Source organism: Ctenopharyngodon idella, chromosome 12, assembly GCF_019924925.1.
Source record: "Ctenopharyngodon idella isolate HZGC_01 chromosome 12, HZGC01, whole genome shotgun sequence".
Lineage (NCBI taxonomy): Eukaryota > Metazoa > Chordata > Actinopteri > Cypriniformes > Xenocyprididae > Ctenopharyngodon > Ctenopharyngodon idella.
This window is the reverse complement of record NC_067231.1, coordinates 27,880,909-27,902,176: the sequence shown is the minus strand read 5'-3', so window position 1 is coordinate 27,902,176 and position 21,268 is coordinate 27,880,909. Positions and strand designations below refer to the sequence as shown.

At 33.8% G+C, this 21,268-nt stretch overlaps 1 protein-coding gene across 4 annotated transcripts in view; it reads left to right on the top strand.

The window, feature by feature from the left end:
* The window catches only part of dock1 (dedicator of cytokinesis 1), a 245,850-nt gene that overhangs the window by 36,478 nt on the left and 188,104 nt on the right, over window positions 1–21,268 (top strand). For 2 of the 4 annotated variants that reach the window (XM_051913758.1, XM_051913757.1), the window contains exons 7-16: window positions 1,970–2,105; window positions 4,774–4,931; window positions 6,126–6,207; window positions 8,076–8,211; window positions 11,822–11,894; window positions 14,295–14,374; window positions 16,490–16,615; window positions 17,186–17,310; window positions 18,621–18,719; window positions 19,176–19,248. In XM_051913758.1, coding sequence (XP_051769718.1) covers window positions 1,970–2,105; window positions 4,774–4,931; window positions 6,126–6,207; window positions 8,076–8,211; window positions 11,822–11,894; window positions 14,295–14,374; window positions 16,490–16,615; window positions 17,186–17,310; window positions 18,621–18,719; window positions 19,176–19,248 — 1,088 coding nt within the window. Of the gene's footprint in view, window positions 1–1,969; window positions 2,106–4,773; window positions 4,932–6,125; window positions 6,208–8,075; window positions 8,212–11,821; window positions 11,895–14,234; window positions 14,375–16,489; window positions 16,616–17,185; window positions 17,311–18,620; window positions 18,720–19,175; window positions 19,249–21,268 lie in introns of all 4 variants that reach the window. The other 2 variants (XM_051913756.1, XM_051913754.1) reach the window with 1 other exon arrangement.

Here is a 21,268-nt window from a genome sequence, read left to right as displayed (position 1 = left end):
ATTGTGAAAGATTTTCAGCCCTACGGATGTTTTATCCACTCTCATTTGAGTAAAAGAAAAAGATTCTTAATCAGTGGAGTGTGCTGTTGCTCATACTTGAGTTTAAGATTTCTTAACTTTAAGTATTAAATGTTGATGCTGTCTAATTTTTTTTGCCTGGCAAACAATGAAACATGCAAAAAAATCCATAGATTTGCACTGAAAGGCCAGTAAGTGTCCATCTCATTTTGCAATGTGGAAGTAAGCTATTTTTTTGTGATTGTGTGCTATAGGTACTTAACTTAAAGGGGACCTATTATGCCCCTTTTCACAAGATGTAATATAAGTCTCTGGTGTCCCCAGAATGTGTCTGTGAAGTTTCAGCTCATAATACCTCGCAGATTATTTATTATAGCTTGTCAAATTTGCCCCTATTTGGGTGTGAGCAAAAACACGCTGTTTTTGTGTGTGTCCCTTTAAATGCAAATGAGCTGCTGCTCCCGGCCCCCTTTTCAGAAGAGGGCGGAGCTTTAACACCTCGCGCTTCGGTTGCTCAACAACAACAAAGCTGGAGAATCTCACGCAGCCAAAATGAGGATTGTCAGTAACGGTGTTCAGCCTTACATTGTTCAAACCGGAGTCGGACACTGATGGAGAGACTTAGGAAGAAGTTACAACTTTTAGAATGAAACTGGACGTTTCTGAATGGTTAGTGGATAAATTTATGTAGTTGCTGTGGAGTTGATTCAACTCATCGACTAGCATGTGCCGTCATGTTAATCTTTTGTGCAAATCCGTTGAATTGACCCTCGTTTGTGAAGCAGTCCGGTGTAAAATGACGGCATGGTAACAACACTCTACTACAACAACTCTTCCTTTTCTCTAAAGCAGCCCAACACGGCCTCACCTCCTTTGTTGTGTGTTCTCAGGGGCAGGGTTTATGTAAATTTTAGGGTTAGTGATGTCACTAACCCGGGAAGAACCTCGTTATAGTCCCTATCAGCCGTTTGTTGTAGTCCTTAAATAGCGATTTCTGTAAAAGTACGGGGGGACAATCACGCTCTGGCTCAGTTCAAAGCAACCGTGCCTAGTGTGAGTACACCCTTAATTAAGGTAGTTGAACGCAGCATAAGCTTGTTGTTTTTATTTGGTAAGAACTGTAAAAGGTGGCTGCTGTTTGTCTGCGGTTCTCCGTGACTGACATCTGTCTGTATAACTCACGAAATGCGCTGATGACATGTAAACATATGTAAAAACATATGTTGTTGACATGCTAGGACATTATATTATTTCATTCGAATTGAATATAATAATTGGATGAACATTTTATGGTCCTACGCCTTCCATAGACGATATATATTTATAAAAATACATTTAGACAGTTTAACATAATGATTACTATCAGGATATTAGGAGACTTTAAACTAGTATAACAAAAAATGTTTCTCTAGGCAATCACCTATTGCACCTTTAACTTTAGTGTTTAGCTGTAGGAGGAAGCGAGTATACAGATGAGATGATAGAACTGCTCTGGTCAAAAAGTGACTCACACACATGTACAACTCTCAGTTTTCAGTTCATGTCTCTGTCTTTCTCAACTTTGTTGGGTGAAAGGTCTTTATTTTTACATAAAGAGGGCAATTCGTCCGGCAACCCCAGAAATTCATTGAAACCACTTAGCAATGCCCTGGAAACCCTAATGAACACTCTAGGATCCACATTTCAACATGCTTAAAACCATTTAGGACACCTTATCAATGCATGGCAACACTTTTGCATCATGGTTGTCACTTTCACACTATCACTTGTGTTTTTTGATAATCAACTTAGTTTCTTTTTCCATTACACACATTTTCAATGCACACTGACATTTTTCCATTTCCATTTATTCGTTTAGCAGGTTTTTGTCCAAATCAATGTATAAACCAATCTCTTTCAACCAAGTCTGTTTTAAAATGTTTCTTACTGTGTTTTTGTGTGTGCTTGGCAGGTATTTAGACCTAGATCTGGTGGTGAGAGATAAAGATGGGAATATTCTGGATCCTGACCTGACCAGCACTATCAATCTGTTCCGAGCGCACGAAGCCGCGTCCAAGCAGATTGAAGCTCGCATTCAAGAGGAAAAGGTAAACTATATTCAACTTTTTTTTTTTTCTTTTGTGGCACAATATAAACATCCTTTTTTTCATGTCTGTGGTATATTTAGATTGATATTTTTGAATGTGTTTGTTTGGTGTTATTGGATTGTGAAATTAGAAGGCCTCAGAGCAGACATCACACTCACGTTGGCTCTTCGTTTTGCAGTGTTATTTCGGTCATCACCACCCACTGTGATGTTTAATGAACACCTTTAATTATAACTGTTACTTCACATTTATATGTAGATGTGACTACTTTGTCAAGCACAACCACTTAACCACATAAAAAAAAGTCCCTGACCGCAGCTCTCAAACACCCTCAGTGACGTGTGACACGGGAACAGAGAGCGTGAGAGTGAACCATCTCACTTCCCATCTTGCTGTGGGGCTCAATGTGACACATGGCTGGGTGATATAGCTGGGTGGAAAAAAAAGTCTCAATATTTTTCAGCCTTTTGACAAGATTCAATAGACTCACAAAAGGAAAAAAAGTAAAGATAAAAAATATTTAATTATAATTATTTTAAATACTTTTATATAATGGGTTAAGATTGCTTTAATTTCGCTTAAATTAAAAGTTTTTTTAAAGCCTATTAAATGTACAAAATTATAGATTTAAATTATATTTTAATGTTGAATGGCTATAATTAATGGCTAAAATTGAGGAAAAAACCTTTTTAACAGACAGCAGCAGTAGTAAATAGATGCCATTAAACAGTCTTTGTTGTTTCTACATTAATTTGTAGATTAAATATGAAATTATAATACATTCAAATAAATACACCTATATACTATAGCGATATGTGGTATAAACGGCAACATTAACCTATGTATACACATGGCCACATGTGTATATGTGTGTGTGTGTGTGTGTGTATGTATGTATGTACAGTCAAACCAAAAATTATTAAGACGTTTTTGATATTTTTGGTATTTTTGCTAGTAGGTGCAGGACACTATAGTTCATTTATGTAAGTGAGGATAGCAAAATAAAGTAAACTGTGACATATTACTAGTAAAATTTTTAAAAATTTGGAACCAAAAATTATTCAGACACTTTGACCTGACCATGTTTTGCTTAAGTGTTATCTGACATAATTAAGATTAATTTTTTCTGACAGTTTAACTCTGAGATCTTGTCATATTTTATTAACATTTGTTTAAACTGTAGTGAATAAACTGTATTAATAAATGTTCAAGGTGTCTGAATAAATTTTGGTTTGACTGTATATATGTATGTAAAATATATATATATATATATATATAATTTATTTTATATTAGTTTTTTTTAAATTAATTTTATTATTGCAGTCTTATTTAACCTAATGGTTAAATACTCAAAATCAACAAAATGTCTACAATGTTTCTTAATTCATATTGTCAACAAAAACATTGAAAATATTTTGAATATTTGATATCACTCAGCCCTTGTGTTACGAGAGTCAGAGCTTCTTAAGTCTGAAGTGTGAAATCCTCACACATACTTGCGTACAGTCTGGGGTTAACATCTCCATTTGACCTCTGTGTTCTCGCAACGCCTCTCTAATAACTGTTGAACCACTGTAGTGCTTTTAGATGAGTCACAGTGAGTGTTATTCACCATGTTTAGAACTGAGCAGGTGCTTCCCTTGAGCCAGGAGTTTTCATTTAAGATCCTAATACACTGAAGAAACCGTTCACCCATAAAGTTGAAAATTCTGTCATTTTACTCACACTCATGTTGTTCCAAACCTGCATGACAAGGTGAAATTTTGAGAATACATCAGCACTAGTGACCCTACCCAGATGTTCACTGTCCTTGAGTCTCTTTCACCAGATACAGACTGCATAAGTGATATAGGGCCTGTTTACGCCTGGCCACTTCATGTGTTTTTACTGATTGGATAGCTATCTGATTTGTTCAAATGATTCCATTTACACCTGCCCGCATAAATGTGTCTCCGCAAAACAAATATATATATATATATATATATATATATATCTGATCTTCAATTCCCGTGCTGTATGAAAATTTATCGGAGTTCATGTCAATGAAAGCAACAGATACAGTATGAGCTGCATTTTATTTATCATCAGCTAATTTCAAGATCACAAACCGCAATAGGAGAGAGAACAGAATCAGCACTGGTAAGATCATTCAGTCTTACTACTTTTAATGAAGATGATTGTGTTTTGAGCATCTGCGACTTTCAGTTTCATTTGTGGCAGTTTGCGCGTCAGCTTTCTTCTCATCTGTGCCAACGCGCAATACATTAGCACTGTCATATCTGGCTATAACATGCCATATAGCTCATAACACGCTCGCACCTGTTTATTCTTCTAGCAGTTTTGGGAGGAGTAGCATTTACATATGTGGTTTCAACAACCAGTTGCATTTACACTTCCAGTTTTGTCTTGAATGCATCTCAGCACCTCCTAAAGTGGTTTGAGTGATCAGATTTAAATCCATCTTTAAAGTGTTTCGGAGGGCGTTTACACCTGGTCTTTTCATGATCGGATAGCTATCCGGATAGCAAGTGACCAGGTGTAAAAAGGCCCATAAATTCTTTGAGGCTGACAGTGATTAACGCCTGTGTAATTAGTCTTGCTGACTTTGACTCAAAGCACATTTGAAAGATTAATTACTATAGTTTTTATGCATTTATTTATTTTTCAGTCTCAGAAGCAGAACTTGGATTTGAGCAGGCAGGCGAAGTTTGCCTCCACTCCCTCGTTTGCCTTGTTCGTCACGCTCAAGAATGTCGTCTGCAAAATCGGAGAAGATGCAGAAGTGCTGATGTCACTATATGATCCCATTGAGTCCAAGTTTATCAGGTCAGTGCACATATCCTTCCTAAACATAGCTGTCAAATGGTACATTGTTTAGAGTTTAAAGCTAATTTTAGCATTATTTTGAATAATTATAGCTTTTATTATTATATTGTTATACAAATAATACTACTAATATAATTATTTATATATTTTTTTAAATATTATTTAAATCATAATTTTAATAATTTGACAATAGTCTCACCTCAGTGACCAGTACCCATGATGTTTCACATCCTCAGTAGTAAATCAACCACAGTGTTTGTACCATGCACACAATTCTCAATGGTTTTTCAGCAGTGAATGATCATTGTATTATACTTGAGTGTGTCCACAGAGTAAGACATTTACATTTGTATTTATCCAAAGTGTCTTACATGCATTTAAGCTGTGCATTTATCAATATATGTGTTCACTGGGAATCAATCCTATGATCTTGACATTGCTAGTGCTGTGATCTACCATCTGAGCTATAGGGTGGAAAGTTTGTAGTAAAAGTAATGCCATTAAAGGGATAGTTCACCCAAAAATGAAAATTATCCCATGATTTACTCGCCCTCAAGCCATGCTAGGTGTACATGACTATCTTCTTTCAGATTAACAAAATCTGAGTTATATTTAAAAATATCATTGCTCCTCAAAGCTTTATAATGGCAGTGAATCGGGGGCCACATTTTGAAGCAAAAATGTCCTCTATCAAAATCCTTCGACATTTTTCTTAACAGTTTTTCGTTTTAGACTTCTAATTCGTGACTAGGTGTTTTGTTTTGGTCTATCCTCTGCGCTTCTGCGTTCGTCATTGCGTCAGAGGTTACTCTTCCGCCATAAGTCGATGCGTACGGCTGTCTGCCGAAAGCTAGTTATTATAGTTGATAAAGTTTTAAATATGGATATTTTTCTTAAAAAAACCCATCGGTTCACTTCAGGAGGCCTTTATTAACCCCCTGGAGCCGTATGGATTACTTTTATTATGGATGGATGCCTTTCTTTTTGCTTCAAAATGTGGCCCCGCATTCACAACCATTATAAACCTCGGAGGAGCAAGGATATTTTTAAATATATCCCCGATTGTGTTTGTCTGAAAGAAGATAGTCATATACACCTAGGATGGCTTGAGGGTGAGTAAATCATGGGATATTTTTCACTTTTGGGTGAACTAACCCTTTAATATCTGTTACTTACCTTTGAATTTTCTTGCAGTGAAAACTATCTTGTGCGCTGGTCCAGCTCAGGTTTGGTGAAAGACATCGATCAGCTTCATAACCTGCGTGCCGTGTTCACGGTATGTATAATTTTGGGCTTTTCTTTTGACACTTTTTGTTCAAGATTATCATGGAGAGATAGAGAAATGGTTTTGGGACGTGATGCCGACCAGATTGAAACCTGCATCACCCACATGGCTCATTTATAACTACTTTCTAAAGCCGCATCTGAAACGGAAATGCATCAACATAAATGGCTGATTTGAAAAGCTCTAAATGGATATTAATTCAGTTATTGCTCATTGTGCATCACACGAAAGGAGCAAAATCACATACAAGACTTGACTAGTAGTCCTAGCTAAACAAATCCAGGTTAAGCTGTCTTTTTGACCATGGTAGATGGTTTCTGTGGACTCGGGGTTTGCCATCTCTGCCTCTACGGTGTTTTTGTTTTGTTTTAGTTAACAGTAATACTATAATAATAAAACGCTGTCCTTTACTAAAGATGCATGCGATTCTGCATTAAAATTTGGCAGAAAATGTGGTTGTATGATAATGGCATGTTTTAAAATGGCATCTAGGTGGTCACCTAACTAGGTTTTAGAACAAGGCTAATTTGGAGCATGTGGGCAAATCGCTAGGCCACACGTGAAACCCTTCACATGCATGATCTAATTGTTTAATTTGAACACTCAAATGTCGTCCTGTGCTGATGCACTGCTTCATTACCAACTCATTCCTGAAAACATCGTCATGTAAATGACTTTGTTACGGCTTGATTCCATTCGTCTGTTCCCGTCTCTTGCATTGTTCCTTAATGAGTAATCACGGTATTATTGGGTGACACTTTAATTCGTGTTCATCAGTCGTGTTGTAGAATTGGTAATTAAAGTGTTGGAGAAAGCGGCATCATCATTAACGCTGTAAAGGGTAATGAGCTAACGGTAGTTAGAGGAGCGGATAAGGAAGCTCACTGGAGACGCTGCCTGGCTTGCATTATTGCACGTATTGTGTGTGTCCAAGTACATGTGTTGGCATCTGCTTGCACTTCAACACAGGAAAGCCAAATTTCTATGCTGGAAACTGACTTATTATGAACATGACATCATTTTAAGGTTCTTGTGTTTCTTACACATTATTATGAAGGATATTTGTTTGTTTTTAACCCTCACATGAGAGCTGTTCTCATTTTATTTTATTTTATTCTTTATTTTATTTCACTTTATTTTATTTTATTTTTTTATTTTATTATCATATATTATATTTTATTTTTTTATATTTTTATTTTATATTATATTTTTTATTTTATTTTATATTTTTTAATTTCATTTTATTTCATTTTATTTTTTTATTTTGCTGGGAAGTGACTTATGAACATCATATTGAAGTTCTTGTGTTTTTCACATGCTATTATGAAGCATATTTGTTGTTTTTTAATTGCATGCATTTGTATTTTGTGTATTTGCATGTACATAATTAATAATTATAGAGCATATGCCTTGGTGTGTGTGCATGTAGGTACATATTTGCACCCACACATGAGAGCTGTTCTCATTTGCTAGAGGTCATTTCTTTAATGGATGCTGGGCTGTTGAGGGTCAGTTTGTTTTCCCAGAATCCTCTGCTCTCTGCACAAACCCCCAGCGGGGAATGAGTTGCTGGCCCCAATCAAACGCTGCTCGAAACAATTTACTCTTCACCCGGGCACCGTACTAACAGCCTGTGTACACCGGCCCAATCCATGGCAATCATTGCCTTCCTGGATAGTTGCTAAACTAACAAGTTTGAGTTTAACTAGATGGTTGTAGGCAGAAACACCTGGTGCATGGCCAATAGCACTTGGGGGCTCAAAATGATATGGGGTGTTTTAGTACATAATTGTGCAAGTGCAAGTGCTTGTGCATGTTTTTGTGTTTTTTTACACTTATGTTTGTGTGTTTCTCTACAGGATCTGGGGAGTGAAGACCTGAAGAGGGAGAAAATCAGTTTTGTTTGTCAGATCGTTCGAGTGGGCCGAATGGAGCTCAGGGATAACAACACTAAGAAATTAACATCCGGCCTTCGCAGACCCTTTGGTGTGGCAGGTAGTGCCTTACTTTCTGTTTTCACGCATACAACTTGGCACGGTAAGCCATAGTGTCCATCAAAATACCACCAAAAATATACTTTGATTCATTTGGCAGATACTTTTAGCCAAAGTGATTTAAGGACCTCATTGTTGCTATTGGCAAACTCTACTTGTTGATTAACAGGAACACCAGCTATTATTTTATTTTTTATTTTATTTTATTTTATTTTATTTTATTTTATTTTATTTTATTTTATTTTATTATTTTATTTTTGTATTTTTATATTAAAATTAAAAGGAAACATTTAAATTAATGAAAAAATAAAACAATACATAAAAATAAAATATAATAAAATGAAAATAAAAAAATTAAAATTAAATAAAATTAACATTAAAATTAAAATAATTTTTTTTTTTTTAATTTTAAAAATTAAAATAATTTTTATTTTTAATAAAAATTAAATTAAAAATAAAATGAACATTGAAATTAAAATAAATGTAATTTTTATTTTTTTTTAATTTTTAATTTTAATTTTAAAGTTTGTTTTATTATATTTTATTTTTATTATTTTAAATAAAAATAAAAATTTATTTTTTGTGTGTATTATATTATATTATTTTACTTTTTTTATTGACAATGATAGCTAATACTAAATTTCCAAAGTTTAACTATAAATGCAAATATATTTTGTCTGTAAAATGTAAGGGTCTTTGTCTTGTTTTGTTTTGTTTTGTTTTAAATTATGGAGAGCAGGTGTTTTGTTTTGGAATCTGTATTTTTATTTGTCATAAGGCATCTTTACACAGAAAATGCGGCACAGAAACAGCGGCACAGAAACCAACTCTGTAGCGGCATAAAATCACAAAAATGTGCATTTACACAGAATGTTTAATGCTTCTCTGAAGCGGCATAAATGCATTTACACAGAAATTAAAATAGCGGGAAACAATGCTTTGAACATTACTATTTTAAAACTACAGTTTTAACAAAATGAATAAAAAAATAATCAAATAATAAACAATGAAATAAAACTCGAAATAAAATTATTTTCTCTGCGTGCTATAGCTATCTCACGCTTTGATGTTTGTCATAATTCTGTGGTACTGATAGTTATTTTCTATTTCTTAATAAAATTGTTACATTTGGATCAAGTGCTACAAAGAAATTATGAATTTTTACACCAGGTACATCACCGCAAAATAGGGCGAAAATTTTTTTTTTTTTTTTTTTTTTTTTTTCTTTTCCTTCAAAGAGCCATAAAGTCACTGGCACAACAAACGAACATTGATGCTAGCGTTAGCATTTCAGGCAGAATAGCAGATGTCACCAGACCGTCGTGTGTGGGTGAAAATGTCATCCTCAAAGAGAGGATTTTTGGAATATAACATAACAATACACAATTACAGTGATGCTGATTGTGTTAAGCATTTACCGTATCTGAGAGAAATGTAGCAACGCAGTGATCTGCCCCTTCAAAGGAAGATTATAAACGGAGACTTCAAGGTGTGAGTACAGGACACTTTTACTTCACTGTCTTTTGTTGGTATACATTTTTTTAATTTGCCTAAAACGATATGAAGCTAGGTCTATATTTTGTCTCCCGCTTTTGATTCTCGCGCCGCCTGAGCTGACGTGCTTTTGGTTGTCATGACAATGACGTAGTTTAGTGCGGCACAAGCTCACGTTCATTTACACTGAACCAAAACAGTATCAGAATCGCCTTTGATACTAGGGGCTGAGGTGGGTCAGACCCGGCGTATTTTAGGTCTGCTTTTATGCGGCATTGCATCTTTACACAGAATTTTGAGCAGGTACAGACCCGGCTTAACTCGGCTGTGTAAAGATGCCTATATTTATTTGAGTGATTGCATACAGACAGAGTTGTTCAAGCCTTGTGTGTAATCAACTGGGAAAATATATTTCATATAAGCTTTGCTGTGATACAGAAGGTGACACGCAACATGCTGTAGAAAATGGAATGCACCGATCTCACTGAATTCATACATTTTTAATGCATTCAAAACAACGGCCTTTCCACTGATATGGCCACGACCAAAGTGTTTTGTCTGCCTGTAGATAAATATTGTTTTATTACTTCTTCAATTACAGTATACAGTAGAAGTCTTGAGCTGGTTGGAGTTAAGTGACCCTAATAATGTATTTTACCCTAATATTTGTGTCTGCTTATCACCATTACTGTTGCTAATCCCTGACACCTAGGGTTCAACTTCAGTGTCCAATGCATTACACAGAGTTTATGAATGATTTCTGAAATGATGTGTCTTGAGAATAGATGTGATATTATTTAAAGCAACTTTTGATCTTGTGCAAGTAAGCAACCACCCAAAAATCTGCTATTGTACACAAAAGGTATCTCCTGTTGTGAACTTGGTGCTTTAGTCGCAATGGGAAAAGAGAAATCAGTTTTTCTGTTGTAAATAAATAAATAAGGCTGTACAGGAGAATGAGAGGAGACATGCAGCCTTTGGTTTCAACATCAAACGGTTTTTGAAGTGGGAAAGCATCCCCCCCCCCCCCCATATGGCCGTTAGTCTGTATGTGGGTCAGGCAGGTAGAGGCAGAACCTGTATGTGCAATGTCACCTTTAATGTGTCACATTCAGAGACAAGCCAACGCTTCCATTATGGCTCATCAGTTTCCTGTTGCCTGCGGTAAACCCAATCTCAGCTCGGCCACTCCTGCACATGAGGCCAAATGGCCATTTAGAGGCAATGTTTATGTGTTCGCTCAGTAATAGCTGCTGGTTGACAGCTTATCTAGAAAGTTTTGGCTGCTCTCACCTTATAAACCACAAATTTAAACTTCCATGACTGTTTCTATTCTGCTTTACTGTTTTTTTTTATTTTTTTTTTTATTTTTTTTTTACAATGATGGGATGAATCTCACAGAGAAAAAATCAGGTCCTGTTACAACCTGAAATTAAAAGGGGGAAAAAGCATTTTGCATAAAGAAAACAAAGCTTTTTTTTAGAACAATTATGATTTGGGATATTATTTTCATGACAATTAATTTTTTTTAAACCCCAAAATTCTCATTTCTGTTATGTAGGGGGAAAGTCATACAGTTATAATAATAATTGTATTAATTAAATTCTATGCTAACTACCATGATGTATTTATTTTATTTTAATTTTTATTTATTTTAATTTTAATTTTAATTTTTACTTTTATTTTAATTCATTTTTATTTATTTTAATTTTTTTTTTTTTTTTTTTTTTTTTTTACAAATGTACTGTTTACAATTACAATTTAAGTAATAAATAACTTTTTTGGATTATAGTAATAAAAAATTGGTAGTAGAAACAAATAATGGATAATATTTGGATGGTGATTTTTTTTTTTTTTTAAAATTAAAATTAGCTTAATAGAATTTTGAAATGTGAATGGGACAGTGTGTATAAAATAAATGGCAAATAATGTCACAATACAATCAATCTTAAAAAAGAAGAAGCTTCAATTCATTGTTTTCTCCTTTTGATTTTGGGATGAAATATGAGCTGGTTATTTCTTATCTTCATGAGATTCACCCAGAGTTGTTGAGACATCATGTTTTCCCAGGCTGTTTCTCTGCTGATATTATTCTCTTCTCATTCTTCTCTCTGCAGTAATGGACGTCACAGACATCATCACGGGCAAGATGGACGATGAGGACAAGCAACACTTCATTCCCTTCCAGCCGTGAGTATGACTTCATCACATCAACACAACAGCCTTTATGGAGGTGAACATAATGACTGTCGCAAAACCTAGAAAACCATCTAAATAGAAGCTTTTTTTTTTAATACATGTACATTTAAATCAGTAGTTGATACCAATACTAGTGTTTTTGTTTGATTTTATTTTTTTATTTATTATTTATTTGTTTACTTTTAATTTGCTTACAATTAATTATTTATTTTTCCTTTTTCTTTATATTCGGAAAATAGTTTGAGTTTCAGGGCTGAGAAAGAATAGCCTGTTATATGTAAAATTGCTAACATACATAGAAATACCAAACCATAATATTGAGCCTTTAAAATATAAATTAAGCGCTCAAGCGCACTTATAAAGTTTGCAACAGCGCACCAGCAAATGTCAGAACAAAACAAAAAAGAAAAAACATATACATATTACATATACATATTTCTCATGTCTGTGAGGCAAGTAAACGCCGAGTACACTCATATCTGTATGACCAAAAATTACAGATTATTTTAAGTTCTTTCCGCTGTTATCAGGAAAAAAAAAATGCAAGTAATCGCGCCGGCGCCTCCGGGTTAGTGAATAAGGTAGTTTAAGAGGTATTGTGTAGTCATGCCTTTTATTTTGTGGTTAATTTGAGTTTAAGTTTGTTTGTGTCTGTTTTCCTGATTTCTGCTGTATCATCTCAATGCTCTGTGTATTTATTCTTTAAAAAACAACACTTTACACACACACTCTGATTCTGTAGGGAGCCATACGTGCCTCACAGTCACTCACTCATTCATTCTGTCATTAAATAAGACTATACTTCAGTCTTTCTCTGCTTTGCCACTCTCACAGTCTAGCTGGGTCACTCACAGAGGAATGGAAGAGTTTGTTGTTTTAAAATGGATGCTCTCACTTTAGGGAGGTTTTAGCTTTGTGTAGCAGCTTATTTGTGACTTCCGATTAGCTCTGTTCCAAAACCTAGTGAACTATTTTGCTGTCTTCAGCTGCCTACATAGACAGCTACCTTTTAAGACAGCATCCTAACTGAAACAGAGCCTCGTAAGTGACTGATTTGGAATGGCAGCAACAAATAGCAAGTCAATTTACTGACTTATCATTATTATTTAATAATAATAATAATAGTAATAATAATACATTAGCCAGGTCATTATAATAAATATATTTTTATGAATTTGAATAAAATTATTTTACAATGTCATAATATAATATATAAAATATAAACAATTTATTTTGTTTTATATAATATAAAATATTTAAAAATAAAATAATGGTAATAATAATAATTATAATTATTATTATACTTTTGCCAGATACTTATAATAAATACATTTTTAAATATTTAATTTGATTTGAATTAAATAATTTTACATAATAATAATAATAATAATAATAATAATAATACTTTAGCCAGGTAATTATAATAAATATATTTTATGCATTTGAATAAAATTATTCTACAATATCATATACAATATAAAATATAAAAAATTATAATAAATTATCATTATTATTATTATACTTTCGCCAGATACTTATAATACTTACAATAAAATTTTTTATTGATTTAAATTAATTTTACTTAATAATAATAATAATAATAATAATAATAATAATAATAATACCATTAATTATAATAAAGGAATATTTTAATGAAATTGAATGCGTTTATTATAAATAATAATATTCATATAATGCATATTTAATATTATGTCATTATTTTGTTGTATTATATCCTATATAAATACAAATGCATTTTTAAAACATATTTAATTTATTATCGGTATTCATTTAGCCTGTCCACTGTCTTGGATGCATTTTTTTTATTATAATTACTTGTTTGAGGCATATTAAAAGGTATCATAACTTTGCTGCCTTTTAGATGAGTCTTTGCATCTGTCGTGCACCTCTGATGCCTTTAAAATGCAGTCTAGATAGGCAGCATACTAGGTTTTGGACCAGAGCTAATGTGTCTTATAGACTTATAGAGTAACTTGCTTCAGGCTTCATCTGTGTTTGGGTGAGATGGAGGGTCATCTCTTAAATTACAGCATCTCTCTGTGTCTCTCCTGTCACCCATCCCGCATTACTGTTTGCTAACAAAAATGGCTTTTGTCCCTGTCATGGTATCTGTATCACTGTTTGGTGTCTTCCCTCTCTCTCTCTCCCTCTCGCTTTCTTCATCCATCTCTTCTCTCTTTTCCTTCTGCTCATGTCCACCCTTACCTGGCTCTCTGTGGCTACTACTCTTCTCTTCTTTTTCTCTTCCTTCCTTCTCTCTCTTTCTCTCTTCTCTCCGTTGGCGTGTTGCCTGTCGCGTGTGAACTCCAGGCTAGCGTTGGATGACGCCATTCGCCACAGGCAGCTGAACATCTCCCGTTTTTCACCCAGGGTGGCGGGCGAGAACGACTTCCTCCAGACCGTCATCAACAAGGTCATCGCTGCCAAAGAGGTCAATCACAAAGGTCAAGGTAAAGGTCACTGGGTCAAAAGCCTGCACTGGAGTGAACATTATGCTAAAGCTCTGTGATTTCTGTGTAGCAGAACTTTAATAATTTGCTTACATTTTAAAAGATTAATTAAAATAATAGTCTATGCTTTTATATATATATATATGTGTGTGGTGTGTGTGTATATATATATATATATATATAATATATATATAATATATATATATATATATATATATATATATATATATATATATTATATATTATATATAATGTGTGTGTGTGTGTATTTATGTATATACATATATACATAAATATATATATAAAATATTAAAAAAAAATCTATATACATATATAGATGACCACCCTTTTTGATAATCAATTTGTATTAAATCATAAATCTGAAAAAAAATAAAAAAATAAATAAAACGGAAAACAATTTCTAAAAAAAAAAAAATCATAATGCTCTGTTATTGTAAAATATGTTTATTAAATTGTTAAAGTTTAATGAATTCAGTTGATTAGAACATGCGTTTTGATTATTGTTTTAATTATACCACTAAAATGTAATAACAAAAACTGAAAACAGAATTTGTGAAAAAATAAAACTGATTTCACAGGGCCCTAAACTTTTAACTTTTGTTAAGTTTAATGATTTCAATTAATTAGGCATTTTTTTTAATACTGCATTTTAATGTAACCATTAAAACTGAATCAATGAATAATTAAAGTGGAAAATAATGGAATTTGGGAAAAAATAAAACAAATTTCATAGGTCCCTACATTACCCAAGGTTTTCTCATATGCCGTATCTTAACCTACAGGACCCGGTAAAAAATTATATGTATGGTAAATGAATATTCCTGGTTGAAACAAAGCTAGGATGGTTATTTGACTGGTGTTATTGAACTGCAGATTAATTTTGTGGCCTAGTTGTGAGTGTGAGAAGTTAAAAATATGGTATTTTAAAAACGGATCTGTGGAGATCGAGACCGGTCCTGTCCCAGATAAGATCAAACTATGTGTCAGATTTCCTGCCAAGAGAGTTTCACAATCTAAAGAGGCCTGAATCTTACAAATGACAAAGTTATTGAGCAAAATTAATTGAAGTTGAACGGGGTTTATCAAGCAAGAGAATTTGATCATGCTGAGGTGAATGGGAACTGAATATGTTACGACACATGGCCTGTATGGATGCGCTGGTGTCAGATCACATCACAATCCATCACCTTAAATATGCAATCCTTCCTTCCTGAGATCCCTCAGCGACTAGCATGATACATTTATGTATTTTACATATGCTATGCATACTTAAAATTTAAACATTTTATATATTTCAATTATTTTTTGTAATTAAAATCAGCTTAACTTAAATTCAGTACAACAAATACTATCATGTATACTTAAAATGTTTATTTATTAATTATACAAATGCTAATGTATACTTAATTTAAAAATTAATTTATTTGTATCATATTTTTTGCAATTTTTAATTTAGCAACTTAAATTCAGTACAACAAATACTATCATAAATACTTAAAATATTAATTTATACTTTTATTTATTTATTTATATTTATATTTTGTTTATAGTTTAAACTTTTTCAGTAGGGAATGAGATTTATTTTACATTACAGTAATGAGATCTTGAGGATGAAATATTTTTAATTGTCATTAAAGTAATGTTAGTGCAAAAAACATCTTAATAGTCTTAAGAAAAATATAAATTATTTATTTATTTATTTTTGAATTGCAAGTGAAGTATGACCTTTTATAGGGTTTTATAAGTACATCCACAGAGTAGTTTTTCATCATTATTCTGAACAGCTCATGTTATTTGATCAGATTGCTCAATTTAATCTTTAATGTTTTAGTATAAAATATTCACAGCACAATCCTATAATCTCTGCACCTACACATTAAATAACAGTCACTCTGCTTCCTGCAGGGTGTTTTCTCAGCCATTAAACTAATCCGGTGTTCTTAATTATTTTTTGTAGCTCATTAATAATGAGATTTTAAAACGAGTTAAGTTCCTGTGAGCTGTTTAGCACAAATAGGAAGTGTTTCTGTGTGTGTGTGTGAGTGTGTGTGTGTGTGTTTGCATTTAATTCCACTCTTTTCCTTTGGTCCCCAGGTTTGTGGGTTACACTGAAGTTGCTTCCAGGTGATATTCATCAGATTCGTAAAGATTTCCCTCACCTGGTGGACCGTTCCACCGCAGTCGCTCGCAAAATGGGCTTCCCAGAAATCATCATGCCAGGTATCCATCATCAAACCGTAGATTCTGTGAATATATTTACGTTAGATCATGGAAAACATTTCTGAATAAGAGAAAATATGACATTGACAATGAAAAGTCCACCCAGACCATTCATGAAAACTGAGCTGCAGAAGTGACTTCTTAAAGAACTCGTCATGATGCACATTAGCATATGTCTAACCACATTTACATATCAACAACATTGACGTTATTATCCCTCTCTGAGTTTTCAGATTTTTTTTGCTGTTGTTGATACTCATTTCACATGCAGAAATTAGCAAATCACAACATTTACTTTTAGAAGACTTAAAGGTAAAGCAGCAAAAACTGCCTGTTCAAATTGATCGGTGGGAATAGTGAAAAAAAAAAAACTAATTTAGTTTAATTTTACTCAAGTATAAAATAAGAGTAAGCAAACACCCTAATGATGACCTTTAAATGCACAAGTACCACTAGTTTTAGCTACTTTTGTGCATTTTCATACAAAAGGCTATGATCTGTATTCCAAACTGGGTGTTTTTAGCTGTAGAGCATATATTTTGTTAATAAACGACCTGCATGTTTTTGCAGGTGATGTTCGTAATGACATTTACGTGACGCTGGTTCAGGGGGATTTTGATAAAGGCAGTAAGACAACACCCAAGAACGTGGAGGTCACCATGTCTGTACATGATGAAGATGGAAAGAAACTCGAGGTAATGTAGTCGGTGTGTGTGACATGCATTGTAATCAATGATCCAGATTCAATATTGCTGAAACTCAGTCGACAATATTTTTTAGGGATAATTTTGATTACTGTTGATGTTGATTACTTTTTTTAATGAAAAATTTAATGAATACATAATTTAATAAAAGAGACAAGAGATAAACATAAAATCACTGACTAACCTTGTCTATGTAAAGCATAGTTGCATATCACGCTGAAAGAGATTTAAATATTTCTAAGCAATATATGTATATAATAAACTTTTTAAACTGAGCTTTTTTCCCTTTTGACGTGCAACTACTTGATATAATAAATATAGATATATTTTAAGATCTTAAGAGCAATCCAAGAAGAAATATATACTGTAAATACTAAAAAGTAAGGGGCCTAAAATTGAACCCTGGGGGACACCAGTAGGGACAGAGCCAATCTCAGACCTGGAACCACTCATAAAAACAAACTGGTGGCGATCAGAGATTTAAACCAGGTTCTAACAGTCTCAGAAAAATCAAAGACAGTTTCAAGATGGTTGAGTAAAAGGTTGTGATTGACAGTATCAAAAGCGGCACTTAGATCAAGAAGGATAAGGATGGAGAGAGAACCAGAATCTGAAGCTATTAACAAATCATTGGTGACCATGACCAAAGCTGTTACTCTAGGACATTTTGTTTCTTTTGTTGCTTTTTTTACTTCTTGCCTTTTTTTGTTTGTTTATTTCACACCTTCCACCCCTGCTTTGTGCTTTTTTACTGCCCACATAGTCTTTCTTTTTCACAAACAGCCAGTCTGTCTCGCCCTGCGCCTGTAGAGCGGCTGGTCACTTATTGCTCATAATTGGTGCCTGTCAGCTGTAGCATGTGTGTGTGGTGTGTGTGTTTGTCAGGCTTTGACAGGCTAGATGTGTGACTGTGTGTGTGTTAAATGCATGACCCTCACTGTGTGCAATGGTAAGAAATAAAAAATAAAATAAAGCATGCAGTTTTTTTTTGCTCCTCAGAGCATATGGGCACCTTATGTTCTCCAGCAGGTGGAATAAAGCTTGTTTTTTAATATTTCATATCTCGGATCTGTCACTTCTGATCTCAGTTAGCTTCTGAACTTGGCAGGGAGTCAGATTAAATTAAATTCTGTGCAACAAATTGTTTTTTTACTGACCGGTGTGAATGCACAGTGACAAAGTGATTATCATAATGGCCTTGGGTTCCTCCTCTTTTTAACAGCTGTTTTTAATATAATCTAAAAACCAAGAAATGTAAAACTAAATGCACTCTACTTTGGGTTTTCTTCTTTGCCATCTAGAACGTGATCTTCCCTGGTGCTGGAGATGAAGGCATTCTGGAGTACAAATCGGTCATCTACTACCAGGTCAAACAGCCACGCTGGTTTGAAACCTTCAAGGTGAGCGTCACTTATACTGTCAGATCTAATGTGTACTAAAATAAGAGAAGATTAATTCATTTGACTCGCCCAAGTGTCAGCATGCTCAGAACAAATGTATTCTGGGAATTTTTAGGTGTGCAATTTAGAGTCCATGTTTTTCACTAGCTTTAGTGCAGGTTAATAAATGCACAAAATATGTATATTAACATTATAATTGCACCTCAAAGGGGAACAAAATGCATGATTTGGCCCTTTTAAATGTTTAAAATCTTAAAAATAAAGAGAGTTTGAATAATGAAGATTAAAGTTCAACGTAAAGGTCACACCCTGCTTAAGTGACTCTTTTGATCCACATTTGTCTTTTATTAATATTCAAGACCTTTAAGGTTTCTTTCCCCCCATGTCTTAGTCTCTTCCTGAGCTCATCTTATGTATGTGTGAGATCCATCTTGTTTGTGATATTCTTTGTTGCAGGTCGCGATCCCAATTGAAGACGTCAACAGGAGTCACCTGCGGTTCACATTCAAACACAGATCGTCTCAGGACTGTGAGTTTAGCACACGTTCACACTGCAGAGTTTATATGCTAGCGCTTTTGGAGCTGTTTAACCAGCGTGTGGTTTACCTGCTGCCTGGAAATTCACTCTAGTAATGCTGAAGTGTGCTTGAGGTCACAGCATGTGCTAGACAGCAGCACTTTCCGCTGGTGGTGTCGTGCTTCACACCTCTTTAAATATTCTCTAGCTTTCTTTTTCTTCATATCTCAGTGGGTTATAAAAATAACTTTTGACTATGACAGAGCCATTTGCATCTGAATGTGTCTGCTATTATTGAATAGGCTGTTAAGTGTGCATTAATGGTGCTTGGCTTTACTGTTGCTCATATGTAGGATTAGTTATTTGAACACCAGATTCCAGAGTTTAGACTGATGCACGGCTCAGCTCTTAGCGTTTTTTCTACAGACATGGAATTATACCTCAAAATCATCCTAGCAACCAATCAGAATTCACTAAAAACATTCTGAACACAGCAGCAACTGCATAGATCAACCTGACAACTACCCAGAATGCTCAAGCAACTGCATAGCTACACTTTAAATCCATATTTTATTTTTTTATTTTTTATATTCTATATTCTATTTTATTTTTTTTATTTTAGATTTTTTTATTTTAGATTTTATTTTTTAATTTAATTTAATTTAATTTAATTTTTATTTTTTATTTTGCATTTTGTTTTGTATTTTGTATTTGTATTTCATTTTATTTTATTTAATATTTCATTTTATTTATTTATGTTTAATACCGTTACTAATTATTTCAGGTATCTGAAAACCAATAGGCATTTTTTTTAATTGTTTTTAATTGGTAAACAGCTAGAGACTAAAAATAAAATAAAAAATTAAATAAAAAATTCAATTCAATTCAATTAATGAATTTAGCGAAGCTATGTAGTTGCTTGAACATTAGTCTATTAATAATTTCTTTATGTGCCCATTATACTGTCAATATACACTGATCTTTCTTTTAGTTTTTGCTTAACTTTTTAGTGGTAAATATTGGTTTTAAAAAAAAAAAAAAAAAAACTTAGTAACAACATACCAGAGCCCAAGCAACCACCCAGAATTCCTTAGCAACCACATACCAGCGCACTATATTTTGAATACCTAATCAACCGCATGAAACATCATGGCAACCACCCAGAACACCCAAGTGATGAGTTTAGCATGGACAAATGCCACTCATAATCTCTTCATAAGATGTTAAAATCTGGTTTATTGCACAGTTCTGAAGTTGTTTTCTAGCTGTTTGTTTGTGTGTTTTGCTGAGATATTCATATTGGCAGTGAATACGAGCATGTTTGAGAAGCCTGGAAGGTTGTTTATGGGCTAAGGGGCGTCTGGCGTACGGCTGCGGTCATCACACTTAGCAGTGCGTGTTCAACCTTATCCTGGCAGCCGCTTCTCTCCATCTGCCCACCACATGTTGCCACGGCAGTGCCAGGATGAGAGGGGTGGGGTTTTGTTGTCGGGCACTGGTTGCCAAGCTCTGGGCGGAGGATATAAAACAAATCATTTAACGTTAGTGCAAACAGACAATCTGGAGCAAATAAACGTCTCATCAGCTGATCTGAGAATAAACACTATGACATGAGGGTCTCAAAGTTTCCCACATCGACTGCTGATCTCAGCACAGCTGTTGTCTAGAAGTGCTGAATTGCCACATTTTAAACAAGTTGTCATTCTGTAGTTTATTTTTATGGCAGGTCTGGACTGAGTTAGTGTAACTAATACTGATTTACACTACTGTTCAAAAGTATAAGTTTGAAGATTTTTTTTGACATTAAAGGCATTTCTAATGAATTTCAAATAAATTATTATTATTATTTTTTAAACTTTTTGTTTATTAAAAAATCCTGAATAAAATGTATCAAGGTTTCCACAAAAATATGAAGCAGCACAACTGTTTTCAACATTGAAAAAAATCAGAAATGTTTCTTCAGCATAAAATCAGCGTATTAGAATGATTTCTGAAGGATCATGTGACACTGAAGACTGGAGTAATGATGCTG